This window comes from Nomascus leucogenys, chromosome 2 (genome assembly GCF_006542625.1).
Source record: "Nomascus leucogenys isolate Asia chromosome 2, Asia_NLE_v1, whole genome shotgun sequence".
NCBI classification, from domain to species: domain Eukaryota; kingdom Metazoa; phylum Chordata; class Mammalia; order Primates; family Hylobatidae; genus Nomascus; species Nomascus leucogenys.
In genome coordinates, this window is record NC_044382.1 from 76,748,726 (window position 1) to 76,772,586 (window position 23,861).

Here is a 23,861-nt window from a genome sequence, read left to right on the forward strand (position 1 = left end):
TGTAATTCAGTCCAGCAAGTCCCAGCCTTATTTTCCTAGCCCTCACTCAAGATGGAGTCACTCTGGTCCGAATGTCTCTGACAGTTCATTCCTTTTTATTGCTAAGCTATTCCCCATTGTATGAATAGATTATGCCCCTGTTGATGGACATGTGTATTATTTTCATTTTTGGGCTATTATGAATAATGCGTTTATGAACATTCATATACAGGTTTTTGTTTGGACACGTTTTCATTTCTCATTGGTGGTTACCTAGGAGTGGAATTGCTGGGTCATATGGGAAGTGTATATTTAACTTTTATTTATTTAGTTTTTTTGTAGAGATGAGCCTTGCTTTGTTGCCCAGGCTGATCTTGAACTCCTGGGCTGAAGTGATCCTCCCACCTCAGCTTCCCAAAGTGCTAGGATTACAGGCATGAGCCACTGTGCCTGGCCAAAAACACAATTTTTAAAATGGACAAAAGACCTGGGTGCAGTGACTCACACCTGTAGTCCTAGCATTTTGGGAGGATGAGGTGGGAGGACTGCTTGAGTTCAGGAGTTCCAGACTAGCCTGGACAACATAGGGAGAACTCATCTCTACAAACATAAAAATTAAAATGACACTGGGCATGGTGGCTCACCCCTGTAATCCCAGCACAGTGGGAGGCTGAGGCGGGCAGATCACTTGAGGTCAGGAGTTCAAGACCAGCCTGGCCAACCTGCTGAAACCCCATCTCTACCAAAAATACAAAAAATTAGCCGGGCGTGGTGGCACATGCCTGTTATCCCAGCTACTTGGGAGGCTGAGGCACAAGAATTGCTTGGACTCCGGAGGTGGAAGTTGCAGTGAGCCGAGATCCCGCCACTACACTCCAGCTCCAGCCTGGGTGACAGAGCAAGCGTCTGTCTCCAAAAAAAAAGAAAAGAAAAGAAAAAAAAGAGTTCTTTACATGGATACAGGTCCTTTGGCAGATAGATGCTTTGTAAATATTTTCATTCAACCTATGGCTTGCCTTTTCACTTCACAGGTGCAATTTACAATGCATATCACTCTCTAGATAAGCTCCACGAGGGAAGGGAGTAATTCTGCCTTTCCCTGAAACCTGGTAAAATGCCAGCCACATACATGTTCAATAATATTTTGTTGAGGGAATTAAATGGCTGCAACCTGAAGTTCCTGTTCGCCAGGGGAAACCAAGCTTAAGGTTCTGAAACACGAGGCACCTAATATGGGGGGGTCAAAGCCAATTATGGGTATTCGGACTCGAAATAATTTCTAACGAGGCGTTTTGGGGTGGGGGGGGATGCTCTCCCCACGAGATTCCAGAATTTCAGTAGAGGGCCTTCAAGGGCTGGTTGAAAGGTGGGTCTTGAAACTGTATTTGCACAGAACTGTACTAATTTTACTTAGAGTGCTTTATTAGATGTAGCTTGGAGATTATAGGGTGCCACTTAAGAACCACTCCAAGTTATCCCTTTGACCCCAGTCCGGCAGCTGGGAGTCTCCTTAGGCTAGGAGCCCCTGCCTGCCCTACAAAAGCCCACCGGAGGGCGCAAGGGCTCCAATCCCGATAGGAGTGAGGAAAAACGTGCTCCAGGAGCAGCGGGTGAAGACGCTTCCTTTAATAGGTATTTAAGTGTCCACGGTGAAGGCTCAGGAGTTTACAAGGCTAGCAGGGTTGGGGAATCTCAACAAAGGGCGGGGCGTTGCTCAAGCTCCATCCGTCGGTCCGTCCATCCCTCCGTCCCTCCATCCCTCCATCCATCGCGCTGCTCAAGCTCCATCCATCCATCTATCCATCCATCCAACCATCCTTTACTGAGAGTAAAAAGCCGCCAACCAGACCCTGGGAGGAAGAGAGGATGATGGTTCCCGAGAACTAGGCTTGGCTTTTAGAGGTATCTACTACTTCCAAAACCTTTTGAGACCCCATTATCCCGTTTGATGAAGATGGAGTCTGCCACGTGGGGGTTCCAGATAAGACAGCTGAGATTCGGAAGGGCAGGCGACTCCACCTAGTCACCGGGACGCCGTTTTTGACGCTCCAGGGACCGCAGGGTCTGGGAAAGTTCCTGGTTACTCCGGCGACTGGCCGGCCGTCACATGACGTGTGAGCCCGGCGGAACGCCCAAGAGGCTTCCGTAGTCAGGTGGCAGGTCACGTGTCGAGGGCTTGCCCGCGGGGTCCCCCCTCTCCACCCTGGCTCCTGCGTCACATGACCGGCTTTAAGCAACATGGCGGCTGCCGTGGTGCAGCGCCCGGGCTGAGCGACAGCAAGTGCAGCGGGCTCCTACCCCGGGTGAGGGGTGGCCTCCGCGTGGGATCGTGCCCTCTTCAGCCCGCTCCTGTCCTCGACATCACGTGTATTCCGCACGTCCGCTCCGCGCTGTGCGTCTACTGAGACGGGGAGGCGTGACAGGGCCCGGGTCCCTTCTCAGTCGTGCTCTGTGCTTCGGGGCAAGCTCCCCGTCTCCGGGCGCACTTCCCTCGCCTGGGTTCGGTCCATCCTCCTTTCTCCAGCCTCCTCCCCTCGTAGGTGGGATCGTCGGTGGGACCGGAGCGCGGGCGGGCGCGGCCCCCCGGGACCATGGCCGGGTCCGACACCGCGCCCTTCCTCAGCCAGGCGGATGACCCGGACGACGGGCCAGTGCCTGGCACCCCAGGGTTGCCAGGGTCCACGGGGAACCCGAAGTCCGAGGAGCCTGAGGTCCCGGACCAGGAGGGGCTGCAGCGCATCACCGGCTTGTCTCCCGGCCGTTCGGCTCTCATAGTGGCGGTGCTGTGCTACATCAATCTCCTGAACTACATGGACCGCTTCACCGTGGCTGGTAGGGACTCACTTTTGGGAGGAAGATAGTCTCGGAGAGGGGAGCCAGGGTCCCGAGGGTGGCGCTGCTTTGCCGGACCATCCTGAATTTTCTCCTTCTCAGGCGTCCTTCCCGACATCGAGCAGTTCTTCAACATCGGGGACAGTAGCTCTGGGCTCATCCAGACCGGTGAGTGGGGACCCCTCCTGGGCACACAGCCCCTCCTCTTTCTGTTCTGTCCCAACTGGGGCCACGCGCTGGCCTGCCTGGGGGCTCATTAATGGAGGTTTTGTGGCCAGTTAGGGGAGGTGATGGCCCTGATGTCGCTCGGGGGTCAGCGGGACACAACATTTAAGGAGGGAGTCAGTTTAGTATAACTAAGTATAACTTCACCCAGGTGAAGACAGACCTGGGTTTAAATCTCAGCTCTTCCACTTATTGTGTGATGGTAGGCAAGGCACTCAACCTCTCTAAGCCTCATTTTCCTTGTCTATAAGATGGAATAAGTAATAACACGAATCATCTCTTAGGACTGATGTGAAGATTAACTAAAAGATTGCCTGTGAAGGGCCTAGTGCGGTGTTTGACACATGGTAGACACCCAGTAAATAATGGCAGGAGGGTTGGGTGTGGTGACTCACGCCTGTAGTCCCAGCACTTTGGGAGGCCAAGATGAGTGGATCACTTGAAGTTAGGAGTTCAAGACCAGCCTGGTCAACATGAGGAAACCCCATCTGTACTAAAAATGCAAAAATTAGCCAGGCGTGGTGGCGGGCGCCTATAATCCCAGGTACTTGGGAGGCTGAGGCATGAGAATTACTTGAACCCGGGAGGCAGAGGTTGCAGTGAGCCAAGATCGCACCACTGCATTCCAGCCTGGGTGACAGAGCGAGACTCCGTCTCATAAATAAATAAATAAATAAAGGCAGGAGAGGGTGTCTGGAATGGGGAGAGGTGTGTTTTACTTGTTCACAACTTTGGGACTTGTGGGAGAGGCAAAGCTAGAGCGAAGCCCTTTTTCTTCCTTCCCTCCTTCATTCATTTCTCAACCATTTCTGAGTACTCATTGTGTGCCAGGCCTGGAGGAAGTGATGATTACACCTGTAGGACTTTGCTAAGAACTTTTATGCCCCTTGTCTTCTAATCCTTCTATCAGCCAAAAATAGGTGTTATTGTTCCTATTTTATAGAGGAAGTAGGTAGTGATATCTATAGCTTATAAAGAAACTGAGGCTTGGAGAAGAGTTAAGACTTGCCCAGGGTCACACCACCAGTTGGAGGCAGAACAGGAATTTGAAACCAGGTCTTGCAGTGTTCTTTTCTCTACTCCAGGCCAATGAGGAACTGGAGGTATTTGAGGCAAAGTCTGGAGCAATGAGAATGGGATCGTAGGGCAAGGTCTTCAAATCTCTGAAGAGTTGTTGAGTTAGAGCAGCAGCTCTTTCTAGGCAGCCGCATTTATTCACTCTCTTCACATGCTTATTGAGCACCTGTTTTGCACTAGGCTGTGTGTTAAGTGAGTGAAAGAAACACAGTCATGGCCAATACAGGCAAGGACCTTGCCTTGGGAGCTGATAGTGCGCTATGCGTGAAGGAGCAACAGTCAGTAAAACCCTAAAGTGGGACAGTTTTCCCATAGGGATAAGTGTTATGTAACAGAAAACAGTCCAGGCACTGTGGCTCACACCTGTAATCCCAGCACTTTGGGAGGCCGAGGCGGGTGGATCACGAGATCAGGAGATTGAGACCATCCTGGCTAACATAGTGAAATCCCATCTCTACTAAAAATACAAAAATTAGCTGGGCATGGTGGCACGCCCCTGTAGTCCCAGCTGCTTGGGAGGCTGAGGCAGGAGAATCGCTTGAACCTGGGAGGCAGAGGTTGCAGTGAGCTGAGATTGCACCACAGCACTCCAACCTGGCAACAGAGTGAGACTTCGTCTAAAAAAAAAAAAAAAAAAGAAAAAAGAGAAAATAGTAAGTGTGAGAGTCAGGGACTGGATGTGTGCTCACCTGGGCGGCATGCTTGACCCTTGGCCCTGGGCAAGTATCTGAAGGAACTATGCTCTGTGAAGTTTCAGGGGGGAGAGGAGGGAATGTCCTTGATAGAGGAGACAGCAGGTGCCTAAACCCCTAGTGGTATTGGCCTTGACAATTGGGCCATTGGGATGCAGACAGAGGAAGGGAAAAAGGCTGGCCATGAGTGTGGAGAGGTAGGCAGGGGCTAGATTGGACAGGGGCATTGTGAGCCATGGTATGTATGGAGTTTGGAGCTTGTTTTGGCTAGGTGGAAGGAATTGACAAGTAGTGGGACCATCCATTATACAATGGGAAATCTGGAAAGGTATTCAAGATGGAGATGGACCATCCGCCTGGCAGGAAGCTCTGATGGGCTTCAGGCTGGGATGTGGGGGTGTTGTGAATTCTGTGAGGAGAAGGCAGGCATCTCTTGTGCTTTAGTGGTTCCAGCTGGGGTGGGAGTGGGAGGTAACGGTACCTGGGCTGAGCTGTGACTCTCTGCTTCCCCCTAGTGTTCATCTCCAGTTACATGGTGTTGGCACCTGTGTTTGGCTACCTGGGTGACAGGTACAATCGGAAGTATCTCATGTGCGGGGGCATTGCCTTCTGGTCCCTGGTGACACTGGGGTCATCCTTCATCCCCGGAGAGGTGAGGCCCCAGGCTGGCTCCCGTTTCTGCCCACACCCCCTCCCTGTCAGTCTCTGCTGCTGCTCCTTGGAGCCATGGCAGACTGGGCCTCAGGGACTCCTGCAGTTTCCCTGGTCCATGCCATTTTATACCCCTCCTTGCCTGCGTTAACCTGCCCCACCCCATCCTCTCCCCTTTTCTTCCAAAGCATTCTCTGTCCATCATCCCCTCTTCCCCTGACCACTGACTCCTTCTACTCCATACCTAAACACTCCAAACCCTACCTGGCCTGCCCTCTCTCCCTCCTCTCATTCCTGATCAGACTTCCTGAGGGGCCGCAAGAGCGTGGCGCCAGTGTGGGTAAAAGAGCAGCCAGGGAGATGCCGTCACTCTGCCTGCACTTCCTCATGCCTGCTCACCCCTCGAGCGCTGCCGCTGACTTCTGCTCCCACCACTCCATGGACCCTGCTCTTGCCAAAGTCAACAGTGGCCTCCTGGTTGCTAAACACAGCTCCAACTTCCTGGTCCTGTTCATGCTAGGAGCCTCTGGCACTGTTGACCCACTCCTCCTTCCTGAAACTCTCTCCTACCTTTGCGATGCCACACTCTTCTGGTTTTCCTCCTGCCACCCTGATTGTTGCTTCCTTGTTCCTTTGAAGCCTTCTCTGTCTGTTCTCACTCCACCCCAGAACTCTGTCCTCAGCTCCAGGACCTACGTACTTTCCTTGGGTGACTGTACCCGTCCTTAGCTTCAGATGTCTTTGATAGACACATAAACTCCCATCTAAGGTCATTATTCATTAAAAAAAAAAAAATTAAAAATCTTTCCCCTACCAGGCAAGCAAGAGTTATCTTATTTAGACCTTTTATTGTCTAGTCCTTGCAATAGCTCTGTGAAAAGTTGTTGTTATCCTCCTTTTGCAGATGAGGAAACTGAGGCTCAGAGAGGTTAAGTTATTTTCCCCAAATCGCAGCTAGTAAGTGGTGGAGCCAGGATGCAAGCTCGGGTCTGTGTGATTCTAAAACCCAGGCATCTCCCGCCATCCCTGCTGCCTCTTGGGAGCGGGCTGGTGAGGTAGCCCGGAGGCTGGCTGCAGGCTGGGGTGCCACCTCTCCCCGGTCTCTCTCCCCAGCATTTCTGGCTGCTCCTCCTGACCCGGGGCCTGGTGGGGGTCGGGGAGGCCAGTTATTCCACCATTGCGCCCACTCTCATTGCCGACCTCTTTGTGGCCGACCAGCGGAGCCGGATGCTCAGCATCTTCTACTTTGCCATTCCGGTGGGCAGGTGAGTGGGCCTGGGGCCTGGGGGAAGGCAGAAGGGCCTGGCGTGGGGGACTGGACTGACTGGCTGTCCCTCCTTTTTCCCCTCTCTCCCTCCCACAGTGGTCTGGGCTACATTGCAGGCTCCAAAGTGAAGGATATGGCTGGAGACTGGCACTGGGCTCTGAGGGTGAGTCTGGTCTTGGCCTGGGGGTAGGTCAGCGACATTCTCACTGATCGCTATTTCCTACCTCTGGACCCCTTCCCACCGCCCATTTTTCTTTCAAGAGACAGGGTATTGTTGTGTCACCCAGGCTGCAGTGCAGTGGCGCAATCATAGCTCACTGTAGCCTCGAACTCCTGAGCTCAAGTGATCCACCTCAGCCTCCCAAGTAGCTGGGACTATAGGTGCCCGCCACCATGCCTGGCTAATTAAAAAAACTTTTTCTTTTTGTAGGCTGGGTGTGGTGGCTAACACCAGTATCCCAGCATTTTGGGAGGCTGAGGCAGGTGGATCACTTGAGGTCGGGAATTCAAGACGAGCCTGGCCAACATGGTGAAACCCTGTCTCTACTAAAAATACAAAAATTAGCTGGGCATGGTGGTGCATGCCTGTAATCCCAGCTACTCAGGGGGCTGAGGCAGGAGAATCACTTGAACCCAGTAGGCGGAGATTGCAGCAAGCTGAGATTGCGCCACTGCACTCTAGCCTGGGCGACAGTACGAGACTCTGTCTCAAAAAACAAAAAAAAAAATTTTGCCAGGCATGATGGCTCACACCTATAATCCCAGCACTTTGGGAGGCTGAGGTGGGCGGATCACCTGAGGTCAGGAGTTCGAGGCCAGCTTGACCAACATGGTGAAACCCTGTCTCTACTAAAAATACATAATTAGCCGGGCATGGTGATGCATGCCTGTAATCCCAGCTACTCGGGAGGCTGAGGCAGGAGAATCGCTTGAACCCGGGAGGCAGAGGTTGCAGTGAGCAGAGATCGTGCCATTGCACAAAAAAAAAAAAAAAATTTTTTTTTTTTTGTAGAGACAGTGTCTTTGTATGTTGCCCAGGTTGGTCTTGATCTCCTGGCCTCAAGCAATCCTCTTGCCTTGGCCTTCTAAAATGCTGGGCTTACGGTTGTGAGCTATGTGCCTGGCTCCAAATACCCCTTTTTTGGGGCAGCACTCATTCTGCGGAGCCTGCAGGAGGCTGGCTGCCCTCACCTGGAAGCCATGTGCTAGACAGAATTCTTGCGCGCAGGTGACGGAAGCCCATTGTAAAACTGTAAACCCCCTAGAGGCCGGGCGCAGCGGCTCACGCCTGTAATCCCAGCACTTTGGGAGGCCAAGGCGGGTGGATCACAAGGTCAGGAGATCGAGACCATCCTGGCTAACACGGTGAAACCCCATCTCTACTAAAAATACAAAAAAAATTAGCCGGGCGTGGTGGCAGGCGCCTATAGGCCCAGCTACTTGGGAGGCTGAGGCAGGAGAATGGCGTGAACCCGGTAGGTGGAGGTTGCAGTGAGCCGAGATCGCACCACTGCACTCCAGACTGGGTGACAGAGCGAGACTCCGTCTCGAAAAAAAAAAACAAAACAAAACCGTAAGCCCCCTAAAGGGGCTGTCTTGGCTTTCTTCCTGAAAGTCCCAGGTGAGCTTCAGTCAGGTAAAGCTGGATCCAGGGCTCCCACACTGCCCTTCTCTTCTGAGCTTTACTTTCCTCTGTGTTAACATCATTCTTAAGGACGTGAGAACTCCAGATGATTATCTTTCCATTTAGCAACACTGGCACCTTGGACCCTGGGGCCATGTTTCTAGGATAGTGTCTGACTAGATGAACGTGCATCATGTGCCCTCTGCGGAACCCGTCACCGAGGCTGGGGTGGTTAACAGTCCTCTTTTTGGCCAAGCCTAGGATCCTATTTAAACCAAGTGGATTGAGAGAACTAGGGGTACTGGTTTCCCAAAAGAAAAGTACCAAAGAGGAAGCAAAGCTAGGCTTGCAAAAATAGGGTGGACCGTAATGGCAGCCCCCTTCCCCCAAATTGCAGGTTCGGCTTCTTGGAGCAGGCAGTTAACTGGGTATTTTAGGTCTCAGGCTGGAGTTATCTGTACCCCACACTCTCCTCCAGCCCAGGCCTTGAGTGTGTTTCTGCCTGTGCCTATCCTGAAGCCCTCTGTCTCCCAGGTGACACCAGGTCTAGGAGTGGTGGCCGTTCTGCTGCTGTTCCTGGTAGTGCGGGAGCCGCCAAGGGGAGCCGTGGAGCGCCACTCAGATTTGCCACCCCTGAACCCCACGTCGTGGTGGGCAGATCTGAGGGCTCTGGCAAGAAAGTGAGTTTATTCCCACCCTACACCACCATCTGAGGCCCCCCTGGCGTCTGGTTTGAGGTTTAAGTGGGGATGTTCCTGTTCCTGGCCACACCCCAAGGCCAGGAATTCGGTCGCTACTGCCCCCTTGTGGCAGATGCTTGAATTACAGGCCCAGATCCTGGGAGCCAGAACCGCCTCTGCACCTGGTGTTGTGACCTTACTAAAATAAGCCAAGAAGGGAGAAGAGAGGTCCCCTCCTGCCTCGACACCTCTGTGGGGTCTTACTCTCTCCCTCCCAACTATCTGCAGTCCTAGTTTCGTCCTGTCTTCCCTGGGCTTCACTGCTGTGGCCTTTGTCACGGGCTCCCTGGCTCTGTGGGCTCCGGCATTCCTGCTGCGTTCCCGCGTGGTCCTCGGGGAGACCCCACCCTGCCTTCCCGGAGACTCCTGCTCTTCCTCTGACAGGTGCCCAGATGGGGCTATGCCGGGGGGCCTGCGGGTGGCAGGGCTGGAGTGAAAAGCATCTGTGGCTCAGACCCAGGCAGGAGTTTGACTCCTGACCTCACAAGCTGCCTGCTCTCCTGGAATCTCCGTTTCCTGGTCTAGGAAATAAGTGATGGGATGATGTCTGCCATTCAGGGCTGTGCGAACCCTGGGGTGCTGTGTCTGTAGGGACCTTGGTTGTGAGGGTGGCTAGGATGGACAGCGTAGGGGCCTTGGCAGGCACAGGGACAAACCCCCATTCCCTTCCCTCACCCCTAGTCTCATCTTTGGACTCATCACCTGCCTGACTGGAGTCCTGGGTGTGGGCCTGGGCGTGGAGATCAGCCGCCGGCTCCGCCACTCCAACCCCCGGGCTGATCCCCTGGTCTGTGCCGCTGGCCTCCTGGGCTCTGCACCCTTCCTCTTCCTGTCCCTTGCCTGCGCCCGTGGTAGCATCGTGGCCACTTATGTGAGTAGCCAGCAGGTGTCAAGGGGGATGGCGTGGGTCCAGGGTGGAGGAGCAGTCAGCGTAATGGCCACTCGAGATGGAATGCCTGGTTTTGAATCACAGGTCTGGCTCTTCCCAGCTGTGTGACATTGGACAAGTAACTTAACCTCTCTGTACTTAGTTTCGTCATGTGTAAAATGGGAATATTAGTAGCACCTGTCTCACTGGTATGTGGTGAGGATTAAATTAGTTAATAGATGAGCTGGGAACATGGTCAACCTTCCATGTGTTTGCCCTTACTGTCATGAACCCCCCACCCTCTCTTCCCCCAGATTTTCATCTTCATTGGAGAGACCCTCCTGTCCATGAACTGGGCCATCGTGGCTGACATTCTGCTGGTGAGTGGCTGGGCAGCTCCAGGGTCAGCGCAGAGGCTGATGAGAGCAGAGTTGGGGTCAGGAGTGTTGCCTTTACCCCTCAAAGCCCAGCCTCAACCTACCTTCTACAATAAATAACATCTGTAGCAGACCCCCGGCCTGCCCTGCGACCTCAACCCCAGGCACACCTCTGACCCCGGCCTAGACGGACCCTTGGTGGTCTCCTGGCCCCCTGCCTCCTGCCCCCTGGAGCCCAGAGCACCCACTGAGCTCCACCAACTCCTCCACAGTACGTGGTGATCCCTACCCGACGCTCCACCGCCGAGGCCTTCCAGATCGTGCTGTCCCACCTGCTGGGCGACGCTGGGAGCCCCTACCTCATTGGCCTGGTGAGCATTATTTCCTGGCTGGCATGGGGTGGGGGAACTTACATTTCCAGACCTGGCTGGTGTCCTGAGCCTGGGCTGGATCAGAAGGCCTGGCCCTAGTGAAGTGTCTGTGTCCTGTGCGCTGGGCACTTCTCACCTTCCATTGTCAACTGGAGGAGAAAGATTTTGTCTTTGAATATTTCTACCAGTAAGGCCAGGGACCTCACCCTGGTGATCCAAACTCCTCCTTTCTTTTCTTTTTTCTTTTCTTCCTGAAACAAGACCTCACTCTGTTGCCCAGGCTGCAGTGTAGTGGCACGATCATGGCTCATTGCAGCCTCAACCTCCTGGGCTCAAGCGATCCTCCCACCTCAGCCTCCTGAGTAGCTGGGATGATAGGCATGAGCCACCACATCTAGCTCAAATCTCCTTCTCTTTCCTGGGCTCCACTTGTCTTTCTCCCTGGAGCTCAGGGGCGTGCCCTCCCTGGCTCATCCGTGAGGCTGACTCCCCTGGCTTTCCTGTCTCCTCTCCCTGCAGATCTCTGACCGCCTGCGCCGGAACTGGCCCCCCTCCTTCTTGTCCGAGTTCCGGGCTCTGCAGTTCTCGCTCATGCTCTGCGCGTTTGTCGGGGCACTGGGCGGCGCAGCCTTCCTGGGCACCGCCATCTTCATTGAGGGCGACCGCCGACGGGCGCAGCTGCATGTGCAGGGTCAGTTAGGAGCTGTGCCCGGCCCAGCTTCTTGATCTGCCTGTCTGTCTGTCCATCTGTCTGCCCACTCCTGTGCACCTGGCAGCTCAGTCCACAGCCCTCCCTTTGTTTGGCCTCTAGTCTGTCTGCATCCACCCCTCGGGTGGCTCTGTGGCTGCCCCATCTATTTCCCGCTGCCTGTTTGCCCTTCTCTGGCTTTGTCTATCTGTCCATCCAGCTCACGCTGGCTCTGACCCTCCCCCTGCAGGCCTGCTGCACGAAGCAGGGCCCACAGACGACCGGATTGTGGTGCCCCAGCGGGGCCGCTCCACCCGCGTGCCCGTGGCCAGCGTGCTCATCTGAGAGGCCACTGCTCACCTGCCTGCACATCTGCTACAGCTGGCCCTGGGCCCACCCCACGAAGGGCCTGGGCCTAACCCCTTGGCCTGGCCCAGCTTCCAGAGGGACCCTGGGCCGTGTCCCAGCTCCCAGACACTACATGGGTAGCTCAGGGGAGGAAGTGGGGGTCCAGGAGCGGGATCCCTCTCCACAGGGGCAGCCGCAAGGGCTCGGTGCTATTTGTAACGGAATAAAATTTGTAGCCAGACCCCAGGTGCCTGCTCTTGTCTTTCTCTGGGTGGCCTCTGATCTTGCACCCCAGGGCTGTCTTCACCCCAGGGCTCCTGAAGACTGTGGGTCATTCCTTGGGGCTCTGGGTGAGTCTCTGCCCTTCTGGGCTAGGTGACTGAGATGGGGGACTGCTCTCCTCCGAGTGAGCTGGCTGAGTATGACTGTGAGTCATGCCCCTGCTTCCCTGGAGCCTGTCCCTTGCCTCACAGGCCTGGCTGAGGTGGGAGTGGGCACTGCCCCTTCGTACCCCAGAATTCTCACTGTCAGGGCCTCCCTGCTTGCTGCCTCCCCGGGTCCTGGATACGGAGGCCGCGGCTGCCAGCTGGCAGGTGGCTGTCCCCATCTGGGGGGGCCAGCAGACCCTTGGTGAGTGCCTGGGGTGGCTCCCGGGCCTCCTCCTGCCCCCTCCCCACTGGTGGGGTGGGGTGGGAAGGGGGCGGGTGCAGCCGGCTGAGAGCTCGATGATTTCCTGCCCTCGCCTGGTGCTCACCACAGCTTCCTGCCGCAGGCAGGCGGGAGGGCGGGCACAGGGAGAGGCGGGCGCTGAGGAGGGGCAGGTAGGGCTGGGATGCAGGGGTGACTGGATCCCCTGACTTCAGCCCAGGTCCTGGTCTGACCACCCTGGGAACAGGGACTTTCCACAGCCAGCTGGACGCCCACTCAGCCCAGTAAAAGAGGGGACCCATCCCGGGAGCCCCGGGGAGGGCACAGCTGCCTCCTCCCGGGCTCCCCCACCACCTGGTGCCTACCTGCCCCCTGCCCCCTGCCGGGCCCAGTCCTCACCCGGTGCTCACCCCATCTTCGTCTGGCCTTGGCTCTGCCCTTGAGGGGCCTGGGGGTACAGCCGGCCTGCTCTGAGCTCCCCTGCAGATGGAGGAGGCCATCCTGGTCCCCTGCGTGCTGGGGCTCCTGCTGCTGCCCATCCTGGCCATGTTGATGGCACTGTGTGTGCACTGCCACAGACTGCCAGGTGAGTGGGAAACTGGTGGGGGTGCCCAGGGCCCAGGGACACCGACGGGATCCTCATCCACTCCCAGCCCCTGTGTCTGTCCCGGCTCTGTCCCTGCCTCCGTCCTGATCCCAGTGCCTCTGAGAGTCCCTGGATCCCAGCACCTTCTGCCCTAAGCACCCCCTGTTCCTGCCTCACCAGCCCTCTCTTTCCCAGGCTCCTACGACAGCGCATCCTCAGATAGGTGAGTCTGCCCCGGCCGCACTGGGTCTCCCTCCACACCCCATGGCAGGGCAGGGCTGGGGCTTCTCCCAGCCCCATCCCCAAGCTGTGTCTCCTTTACCAGTTTGTATCCAAGGGGCATCCAGATCAAACGGCCTCGTGAGTACAAGGAGGGTCCCCTACCTTGGGTGCCAGGGAGAGGGTCCCCTGGTGTGGGAGTGAGCGTGAACCTTCAGCCTTCCCCTGCCACCCTGGGGCTGCCCACATGGCCTTGACCTGAGCTGGGAGAGGAGAGATGGCTCCCCAAGGCCTGTCCAGGGTGTGGGGCTTTCAGGAGCTTAGTCTGTTCTTTGAGGCCTTGATGACGTCTGGAGTCCTTCTTTCAACTTGGTTCTGTGTCCTCAGACACGGTTGCCCCCTGGCCACCTGCCTACCCGCCTGCCACTTCCTACCTACCCCTGAGCCAGCCAGACCTGCTCCCCATCCCGTGAGTAGCTGCTCAGCCCCTGCCCCTCCAAACTCCACTCTCCACCCCTTCACTTTTTTGGACTGGGGGCCCCTTTCCCTTTTGCAACTGCTGTTGCCCCCTGAGCCCCACCTCAGGCATGACCCCTGACCTTTGACTCTCAGAAGATCCCCGCAGCCCCTCGGGGGCTCCCACCGGACGCCATCTTCCCGGCGGGATTCTGATGGTGGTAAGTGTGGGGAAGGGTTCAGGCAGCCGGGGCTGGGAAGAAGATAGGCCTGGTGTGAGCTGACTCAGTTTCCCTCTCACCCTCTCTTTGAAGCCAACAGTGTGGCGAGCTACGAGAACGAGGGTGCGTCTGGGATCCGAGGTGCCCAGGCTGGGTGGGGAGGCTGGGGTCCGTCCTGGGCTAGGCTGACTCCTGTGTCGTTACCCCCAGAACCAGCCTGTGAGGATGCGGATGAGGATGAGGATGAGGACGACTATCACAACCCAGGCTACCTGTGAGTGGCCAGGTGGGATGTGGGAGGTGGGAGGTGAGGGCTGAGGCTATGCGTCCCCCCTTGCTCACCGGCCCTTTTCACTTCCTTTCAGAGTGGTGCTTCCCGACAGCACCCCGGCCGCTAGCACTGCTGCCCCATCAGCTCCTGCACTCAGCACACCTGGCATCCGAGACAGTGCCTTCTCCAGTGAGTCAGGCATTTGTTTTTATTTTTTAATTTTTTTAGGGATAGGCTGGAGTGCAGTGGTGCCATTGTAGCTCACTACAGCCTTGAACTCCTGGGCTCCAGTGATCCTCCCAATTAGGCTACTTGGCCTCAGCCTCCCAAATAGCTGAGACCACAGGCGCATGCCACCACACCTAGCTTTTTAAAAAATTTTTTTTGTAGAGATGGTCTCGCTATGTTGCCCAGGTTGGCCTTAAACTCCTGGGCTCAAGTGATCCTCCCACCTCGGCCTCCCAAAGTGCTGGGATTATAGGCATGAGCCACCATGCCCAGCCCTGTTCTTCTAATTTTCTTAACTTTCTCTCTCTTCTTTCCTATCTCTGTATCCTTTCCTTTTATCATCTGGGAGATTTCCTTGTCTGTATTCTTCAACCCTTCCACTGCAATTTTATTTCTCCTATCCAGAAGCTCTTTCTTGTTCTCTGACTGTTCTTTTTTTATAGCCTCCTGTTCTTGTTTCACGGAGGCAATACCATCTTGTACATCTCTAAGGATGTTAATTAGAGGCTGTCTTGTGTGTCCATGTGTGTTTGTCAGTTTTCTTCTGCTTCCTGCACTGCCCTGTTTCCTTTGAGCTGCTTTTCCCTTCCTTATGGTCTCATCCTGCCTGGTCACATCCTCTGGGCTTTCCTCAATGTCTGGGATTCTTTAGTTTTCTGTTGCTTTGCTCTCTCTATATACCTGTCCTGGGGTATCACTTCTATACCCTGGCTTTGTTTGCCATCCAAATTCCCAGTTTGCTCTCTCCTGAGCTCCAGACTGTCTATCCAAGTACTTCTTTTCATTCATTCATTCATTCACTCATTCGTTCATTCAGCATTTACTACGTGCCTCTGCTGGGCTAATGCTATGGATGTAACAGTTAAGGAGGCAGACTGTCCTGATAAAATAGCTGCCTGGGCATGGAGGCTCACTCCTGTAATCCTAGCACTTTGGGAGGCCGAGGCGGGAGGATTGCTTGAGCCCAGGAGCTCAAGACCAGCCTGAGCAACATGGCGAAACCTCATCTTTACAAAAAAAAAAAAAAAAAAAAAATTGGCCAAGCCTGGTGGCGCATGCCTGTAGTCCCAGCTGCTCAGGAGGCTGAAATGGGCGGATCATCTGAGCCCAGCAGGCGGAAGTTGCAGTGAGACGAGATCATGCCACTGCACTCCGGCCTGGGTGACAGAGTGAGACCTTGTGTTAAAAAAAAAAAAAGATAAAATAGCTAAGATTCACCGAGGGCCTCCTGCAAGCCTTGCTAAGAGTCTGACATGTGTTCACTCACTAACCTCACTGCCCTGGGGCTCCCGGGCCTGCCTGCGCCCTCCTGTGCTCCAGTTGTCCCCTTTGTGTGATACAGGGTTTATCTGTTTAACAGCACTGCTGTGTGACAGGCCCTATTTTACAGAGGAGAAAACTGAGGCATAGAGAGGTAAGGTCCCTTGGCTGAGGTTATGTGGTTGGTTAGTGCTGGAGCTGGGATTGAACCAGCCAGTCTTCAAAAACAAACAAGAAACACATAAGAGAACCAAACAGGCTGGGCACGGTGGCTCACGCCTGTAATCCCAGCACTTTGGGAGGCCGAGGTGGGTGGATTACCTGAGGTCAGGAGCTCGAGACTGACCTGGCCAACATGGTGAAACCCAGTCTCTACTAAAAATACCAAATTTAGCAGGGCATGGTGGCGGGCACCTGTAATCCCAGCTACTCAGGAGGCTGAGGCAGGAGAATTGCTTGAACTGGGAGGCAGAGGTTGCAGTGGGCCAAGATCATGCCACTGCCCTCTAGCCCTCTGGGCGACAGAGGGAGACTCCATCTCAAAAGTAAATAAATAAAATAAAAGAACCAAATAACCAGGCGTGATAGCTGATGCCTGTGATCCCAGCACTTTGGGAGGCTGAGGCGGGTGGGTCACTTGAACCCAGGAGTTCAAGACCATCCTGGGCAGCATAGGGAGACCCTATCTCTACAAAAATTCCAAAATTTAGCCTGGCCTGGTAGGAGCTGAGGTGGGAAGATCATCTGAGCCCAGGAGGTCAAGGTTGCGGTGAGCCGAGATTGCGCCACTGCACTCCAGCCTGGGTAACAGAGCGAGACCCTGTCTCAAGAAAAACAAAAATAAAAAAACCCCAAATAACATGGATGGTGACAGGCACCATGAAGGGCCGACATGGGAGTGAAACACAGGCAGTGGCTGGCAGGGGGCGGGCGGGGATGGGGGTCAGGGAGGAGGAGGTGCCTGCTGGGCCGAGTGTGTCATGTCCCTTCCACACACGCCACCAAACTCCCACTGCTCCGAGCTGCACTCTGTCCCTGTTCCCCAGACTAGGGACTATGCTGGGGCCTGACCCTTTGTGAGCTCTCCTCAGTCCCGGTCAAGTGGACCTCCTCCCTCCCTCTCCACGGCCCTTGCCCTTGTCCAGGCCACTGTCACCATCACCAACACCATCCTTGCCAGCCTAGAGTCCCCTCTCTTCATTCTGTGGGGCTAATGGGGGTGGCTGTGTGGGGAGCCTCTGGGGTCTACCGTTGGGGAGCGCTGCATGGCTGAGGTTGGGGGTTCTCTGGGAACCTGTGGCCAAGGGTCTCTGGTCACAGTGCTGAGGTGGGGCTGGCTTTTCCACAGTGGAGTCCATTGATGATTACGTGAACGTTCCGGAGAGCGGGGAGAGCACAGAAGCATCTCTGGGTGAGTGACCAGTGCTTGTTGGTGCCTGCCCCTGCACCCCGCCGCCCCACCATGCTCTCAATGTGACCAGATCCCACCCTGGGGCTGCCCACATCCTCTGCCCCCTCTGTCTGGGCATCCCCTTGCTCTCTCGACCTCCTGACCCCTTTGTGTGGCTGCCCCTCCTTCTGATCTGTCCCCACAGATGGCAGCCGGGAGTATGTGAATGTGTCCCAGGAACTGCATCCTGGAGCGGCTAAGACTGAGCCTGGTGTGTACTGCGGGAGGGGCAGGAGCTGGGGTAGCTGCCTTGGGCTTGGGGGGATAGCTTGCAAGCTGGAGACCAACCTCCCCTCCCCTACAGCCGCCCTGAGTTCCCAGGAGGCAGAGGAAGTAGAGGAAGAGGGGGCTCCAGATTACGAGAATCTGCAAGAGCTGAACTGAGGGCCTGGTGAGAGGCCTGCCCTGTCCCCGCCCTGCCCTGGGCCCACAGGCTCTACTCCCTCCCTCCAGGACCCCCTTGCCCAACCCTACCTCTGGCTTGTCCCTCTGTCTCTGGGTACCTGCTGACCCCCGTCAGCCTCCTGATCCGTATCCCTCCCTGCCCTGGTGTGTTTCAGTGGAGGCCGAGTCTGTCCTGGAACCAGGCTTGCCTGGGACAGCTGAGCTGGGCAGCTGGAAGTGGCTCTGGGGTCCTCACATGGCGTCCTGCCCTTGCTCCAGCCTGACAACAGACTGAGAAATCCCCCCGTAACTTATTATCACTTTGGGGTTCGGCCTGTGTCCCCCGAACGCTCTGCACCTTCTGACGCAGCCTGAGAATGACCTGCCTTGGCCCCAGCCCTACTCTGTGTAATAGAATAAAGGCCTGCGTGTGTCTGTGTTGAGCGTGCGTCTGTGTGTGCCTGTGTGCGAGTCTGAGTCAGAGATTTGGAGATGTCTGTGTGTGTGTGTATCTGTGGGTCTCCATCCTCCATGGGGACTCAGCCAGGTGCTGTGAGTGACAGCAGACAGTGGCTGGGACACCCCCCTTCTGAATGAAGCCTTCTGACCTGGGCTAGCACTGCTGGGGCTCAGGACACATCGCCCCATGAGACAGTCCCAGGACACGGCAGCTGCTGGCTGTGACAATGGTTTCGCTATCCTTAGACCAAGGGATGGGACCAGATGACCTGGGAGGACTCTCTTAGTTCTTACCTTTTGTGGTTCTCAATAAAACAGAACTTAAAAAATTGTCTAAGCAACTGAAAAAGTTAATATGCAGCACAGCACTTTTGAGACTTTGATGGGTAGGTGACTCACCGGCAGACTTTGCTGTGGGGCGTGTTCTGACTCAGTTCGCCTAGGACGTGGCCTGAGACTTTGCATTTCTGAGCCGCTCCTGTGTGATTCTGACGTTGCTGTTCTGTGAACCTCATCCTGAGGAGCAAGGGCATGGTGAGCATCTATTGCCTTTACTTGGCCAGGATCCATTTCCCCTTATTTTGGGAATTTCACCTTGGCTTTCCTCTGCGATTCACTCCTTTCCCAATCTCATTCCATGTAGTTTTAGAGATTGTGTGTTTGTTTTTTCTTTTTCCTTTTTTTTTTTTTTTTGAGATGGGATCTCCCTCTGTCACCCAGGCTGGAGTGCAGTGGCGCGATCTTGGCTCACTGCAACCTCTGCCTCCTGAGTTCAAACAATTCTCCTGCCTCAGCCTCCTGAGTAGCTGGGATTACAGGCCCCCACTACCACACCTGGCTAATTTTTGTATTTTTAGTAGAGATGGGTTTCACCATGTTGGCCGGGCTGGTCTCAAACTCCTGACCTCAGGTGATCCCACCTGCCTCGACCTCCCAAAGCGCTGGGATTACAGGTGTGAGCCACCGCGCCCAGCCTGTTTTTTCTTTTTTGGAAATGAGGTCTCACTCTGTCGCCCAGCTGGAATGCGGTAGTGCAATCATGCCTCAGTGCAGCCTTGAACTCCTGGGGTCAAGTGACCCTCTCAGCTCAGCTTCCTGAGTAGCTGAGACTACAGACACACGCCACCATGCCCGGCTAATGTTTTATTTTTTGTAGAGATGGTGGTCTCACTGTGTTGCCCAGGCTGGTCTTGAACTCCTGAGCTCAAGTGATCCTCCTGCCTTGGCCTCCCAAAGTGCTAGGATCACAGGCATGAGCCACTGCACTCAGTGTCTCCCTGGGATTTAAGGTGAATGATCTCATCTGGCCTGGAGATTGTTGAACACATGACCCAGACCTGGGCCAAGGTCACCATCCTTTCCCTGCCCATCACAATTGGCTCAGGTATGGGCATGTCACCCGGCCTGGGCCAGTGAGGAGCAGCCCTGGGATCCAGGCGGGAAGTGCTGGGCAGGAGAAGCTCCATCTGTTCAGGGCAGTGATTAAGCTGGACGGATGCAGGCCTGGAGCCACCACTTGGAGAGCCTGCCTAGGAATGAAGCCAACGTGGAGGAGAGAGTGGCCCAGAGAGGGACAGAGCCAGCTTTCTAATGGTGTCATTAGAATTCCTGGAACTGGTCTGGGTGTGGTGGCTTCCGCCCGTAATCTCAGCATTTGGGAGGCCGAGGCAGGTGGATCACCTGAGGTCAGGAGCTCAAGACCAGCCTGGACAACATGGTGAACCTTGTCTTTACTAAAATTACAAAAATTAGCCAGGTGTGATGGCATGCGCCTGTAATCCCAGCTACTCAGGAGGCTGAGGAAGGAGAATTGCTTGAACCTGGGAAGTGGAGGTTGCAGTGAGCCAAGATCATGCCACTGCACTCCAGCCTGAGTGACAGAGCAAGACTCTGTCTAAAAAAAAAAAGACTCCTGGATCTGGACATACCTGAAGCGTTGCGTGGGCCAATAAATGGCAGTTTTTCTTCAACCAGCTTTACTTGGGGTATCTGTCACTACGGCCAAAGTTGTTTTGTGATGAAAAGTTGGTGGTGGTTCTCTGTGGACTCCAAAGGTAATAACAGCGGCTCTGTTCCAGGTCAGCCAGGTGCAGTGGTGCATGCGTGTGACAGTGATTCCCCAGGGAGCGCCCATTGCATTGCCATGCTCATTACATGCAGTCGTCATAACCCCTCTATTGTCAGTTACAATTTAGTGTCCCCATTATGCAGGAGAGGAAACACAGGCTCAGAGAGGTGAAATGACTTGCTCAAGGGCACACAACTGAAGAGGGGATTAGATCTGTGGCTGTCGGTCCCATCGGGTCACTGCTGCTCTGACTGGCAGCCTCCTCATTCTGATGATGATGATGATGATTTTCTTGAGACGGAGTTTTGCTCTTGTCGCCCAGGCTGGAGTGCAGTGACGCGATCTCGGCTCACTGCAACCTCCGTCTCCTGGGTTCAAATGATTCTCCTGCCTCAGCCTCCCAAGTACCTGGAATTATTAATATTATTATTATTATTTTGAGACAGAGTCTCATTCTGTGGCCCAGGCTGAAGTGCAGTGGCACAATCTCGGCTCACAGCAACTTCCGCCTCTCAGGCTCAAGTGATCCTTCCACCTCAGCCCAAGCAGCGGGGACTACAGGCATGCACCACCATGCCCACCTAATTGTATTTTCTGTAGAGGCGGAGTCTCACCATGTTGCCCAGGCTGGTCTCGAACTCCTGAGCTCAAGCAGTCTGCTTGCCTTGGCCTCCAAAAGGGCTGGGATTCCAGGTGTGAGCCGCCGTGCCCGGCCAGAAACAATCTTTTTGTTGTTGTTGTTGAGATGGAGTCTCGCTTTGTCGCCCAGTTTGGAGTGCAGTGGCACGATCTCGGCTCACTGCAACCTCTGTCTCCTGGGTTCAAGTAATTCTTCTGCCTCAGCCTCCCAAGTAGCTGGGATTATAGGCGCCCACCACCACACCCGGTTAATCTTTGTATTTTTAGTAGAGACAGGGCTTCACCATGTTGGCCAGGCTGGTCTCAAACTCCTGACCTAAAGTGATCTGCCCACGTCGACCGCTCAAAGTGTTGAGATTGCAGGCGTAAGCCACCATGCCCGTCCTCATTCTGATTATTGTATAAAGTGCTGACTGCCCTGAATGGGGAAGCTCAGAAGAGGCCCAGGTAGAGAAGATGGTGGGAGAGTCTGGGAAGGGGATTGGACAGTCTGGACATCAACATGTGGAGTTAAATCCTTTTCTTTGGAAGAAATAGACATGAGCAGAGGCACCTTTGTGCCTGGGCTGATAGATGAAGAACAGTTGACCAACAAGGGCTATTAGTGTAACCAATCTAGCAACATCTGGTGAAGCTGAAGCTGTGTGTCTCCCTTTACCTAACAAACTCCTGGGTATAAACCTTCACCAACTCCAGGCCAGGCTCAGTGGTTCACGCCTGTAATCCCAGCACTTTGGGAGGCCAAGTGGGCAGATCACCTGAGGTCAGGAGTTTGGCCAACATGGTGAAACCCTGACTCTACTAAAAATACAAAAATTAGCTGGGCTTGGTGGCAAGTGCCTGTAATCCCAGCTACTCGGGAGGCTGAGGCAGGAGAATCGCTTGAACCCAGGAGGCGGAGGTTGCAGTGAGCCAAGATTGCACCACTGCACTCCAGCCTGGGCGACAGGGCGAGACTCTCTCAAAAAAAAAAACAATTCCTGGTTATAAACCTTTGCCAACTCCAGCACGTGGGCCAAAGTGGCAGGTACAAGCAGTCTCCGGCAGGGCAGCATTGTAATGACTGCAGCTGGAGACAGCTTAGACACCCACCACTTAAGAGCAGACAGAGAAGTCACAGTGTGGCCAGGCATGGTGGCTCACGCCTGTAATCCTAGAACTTTGGGAGGCCAAGGTGGGTGGATCACCTGAGGTCAGGAGTTCAAGACCAGCCTGGCCAACATAGTGAAACCCAGTCTCTACTAAAAATACAAAAATTAGCTGGGCATGGTGGCGACAGCCTGTAGTCCCAGGTACTCGGAAGGCTGAGGCAGGAGAATTGCTTGAACCTGGGAGGCGGAGGTTGTAGTGAGCCAAGATTGTGCCTTTGCACTCCAGCCTGGTGTCAAGAGGGAAACTCCATCTCAAAAAAAAAAAAAAAAAGAAAAAAAAAGAAATCGCAGTGCAGTCAGATGACAGCTGCTCAGCAGCTGATAAAATGAGAGAACTGCGGGCCAGGCACAGTGGTTCACGCCTGTAATCCCAGCGATTTGGGAGGCCGAGGCGGGCGGATCACCTGAGGTCAGGAGTTCGAGACCAGCCTGGCTAACATGGCGAAACCCCGTCTCTACTAAAATTACAAAAATTAGCTGGACGTGATGGTGCACGCCTGTAATCCTAGCTACTTGGGTGACTGAGGCAGAAGAATCGCTTAAACCTGGGAGGCGAAGGTTGCAGTGAGCTGAGATTGTGCCACTGCACTCCAGCCTGGGTGATAGAGACTCTGTCTCAAAAAAAAAAAAAAAAAAAAAAAATGAACGAACTGCAGCCAGGCCCATCACCACTGATGGATATCACCAACAGATTGTGGTGATGTCACACACAGCAAACAAAACACCCAAAGCAAGTCATGCATGTAAAGTTAAAAACACCTACATGGGGCAGGGCGTGGTGGCTCATGCCTGTAATCCCAGCACTTTGAGAGGCCAAGGTGAGAGGATCATTTGAGTCCAGAAGTTCAAGACCAGTCTGGGCAACATAGTGAAATCCTATATATATATAGGGTTGAACCCAGGAGGCAGAGGTTGCAGTAAGCCAAGTTTGCACCACTGCACTCCAGCCTGGGCAACAGGGTGAGACTCCATCTCAAAAAAAAAAAAAAATTCCTGGTTATAAACCTTGACCAACTCCAGCACATGGGCCAAAGTGGCAGGTACAAGCAGTCTCCGGCAGGGCAGCATTGTAATGACTGCAGCTGGAGACAGCTTAGACACCCACCACTTAAGTGCAGACAGAGAAGTTGCAGTGTGGCCGGGCATGGTGGCTCATGCCTGTAATCCCAGCACTTTGGGAGGCTGAGGTGGGTTGTATATATATGTGTATATATGCATATATACACACACATGTATATGTGTATATATGCATACACATATGTGTGTGTATATATGCATACATACACACGTGTGTATATATACATATGTGTATATATACATGTATACACACATGTGTATATATACATATGTGTATATATACATGTATACACACATGTGTATATATACATATATATGTGTATATATGTGTATATATGTATATATACACAGATGTGTATATATACATATATATGTGTATATATGTGTATATATGTATATATACACGTGTGTGTGTATATATGTATATATACACGTGTGTGTGTATATATGTATATACATATGTACACACACACACACACACACAACCATGTATATGATTACGCCACTGCAGTGCAACCTGGGCAACATAGACCTGTCTCAAAACAAAACCAAACAAAAAAAACAAACCTATGTACAAATGCTGTATATTGTTCAGGGATGTGCATCTATGTAAAAGTATCAAGATAGCGCCAGGTGCAGTGGCTCACGCCTGTAATCCTAGCACTTTGGGAGGCCGAGGCAGGTGGATCACCTAGGATTGGGAGTTCGAGACCAGCCTGACCAACATGGAGAAACCCCATCTCTACTAAAAATACAAAATTAGCCAGGAATGGTGGTGCATGTCTGTAATCCCAGCTACTCAGGAGGCCAAGGCAGGAGAATTGCTTGAACCCGGGAGGCGGAGGTTGCATTGAGCTGAGATGGTGCCATTGCACTCCAGCCTGGGCAACAAGAGCGAAACTCTCTCAAAAAAAGAAAAAAGTATCAAGACAGGTGTAGGAGTGAGGAATTCCAAATTCAGGACAGTGGTCACCCTGGGTGGAGGCGGAGACAGGAGACTGGGGA

At 54.0% G+C, this 23,861-nt stretch overlaps 2 protein-coding genes across 8 annotated transcripts; both read left to right on the forward strand.

Moving 5' to 3' along the window:
• The first annotated feature begins 2,190 nt into the window (after positions 1–2,190).
• SPNS1 (sphingolipid transporter 1 (putative)) lies at positions 2,191–11,985 on the forward strand. Of its 4 annotated transcripts, none has more exons than XM_030799266.1 (13): positions 2,229–2,478; positions 2,603–2,811; positions 2,914–2,979; positions 5,321–5,457; positions 6,570–6,721; positions 6,820–6,886; positions 8,882–9,027; positions 9,316–9,471; positions 9,769–9,958; positions 10,270–10,335; positions 10,605–10,703; positions 11,223–11,394; positions 11,642–11,985. In XM_030799266.1, exons 2-13 carry the CDS (start codon positions 2,790–2,792, stop codon positions 11,734–11,736), a joined length of 1,368 nt encoding a protein of 455 aa, XP_030655126.1. In that variant the 5' UTR covers positions 2,229–2,478; positions 2,603–2,789; the 3' UTR covers positions 11,737–11,985. The 4 variants fall into 4 exon arrangements, with proteins under 4 accessions (XP_030655124.1, XP_030655126.1, XP_030655125.1 ...); XM_030799265.1 differs by having other exon boundaries at positions 2,265–2,282; XM_030799267.1 differs by having other exon boundaries at positions 2,293–2,478; positions 2,607–2,811.
• Positions 11,986–12,258: 273 nt separating this feature from the next.
• Positions 12,259–18,252, forward strand: LAT (linker for activation of T cells). Of its 4 annotated transcripts, none has more exons than XM_003261484.4 (12): positions 12,259–12,973; positions 13,169–13,196; positions 13,299–13,333; positions 13,580–13,661; positions 13,805–13,869; positions 13,963–13,992; positions 14,080–14,143; positions 14,235–14,329; positions 16,977–17,039; positions 17,224–17,289; positions 17,383–17,469; positions 17,639–18,252. In XM_003261484.4, the coding sequence occupies exons 1-11, from the start codon at positions 12,874–12,876 to the stop codon at positions 17,460–17,462; spliced, it is 708 nt and encodes a 235-aa protein (XP_003261532.1). In that variant the 5' UTR covers positions 12,259–12,873; the 3' UTR covers positions 17,463–17,469; positions 17,639–18,252. The 4 variants fall into 4 exon arrangements, with proteins under 4 accessions (XP_003261532.1, XP_030655129.1, XP_012360969.1 ...); XM_030799269.1 differs by having other exon boundaries at positions 13,808–13,869; XM_012505515.2 differs by having other exon boundaries at positions 13,963–14,143.
• Positions 18,253–23,861: the final 5,609 nt, after the last annotated feature.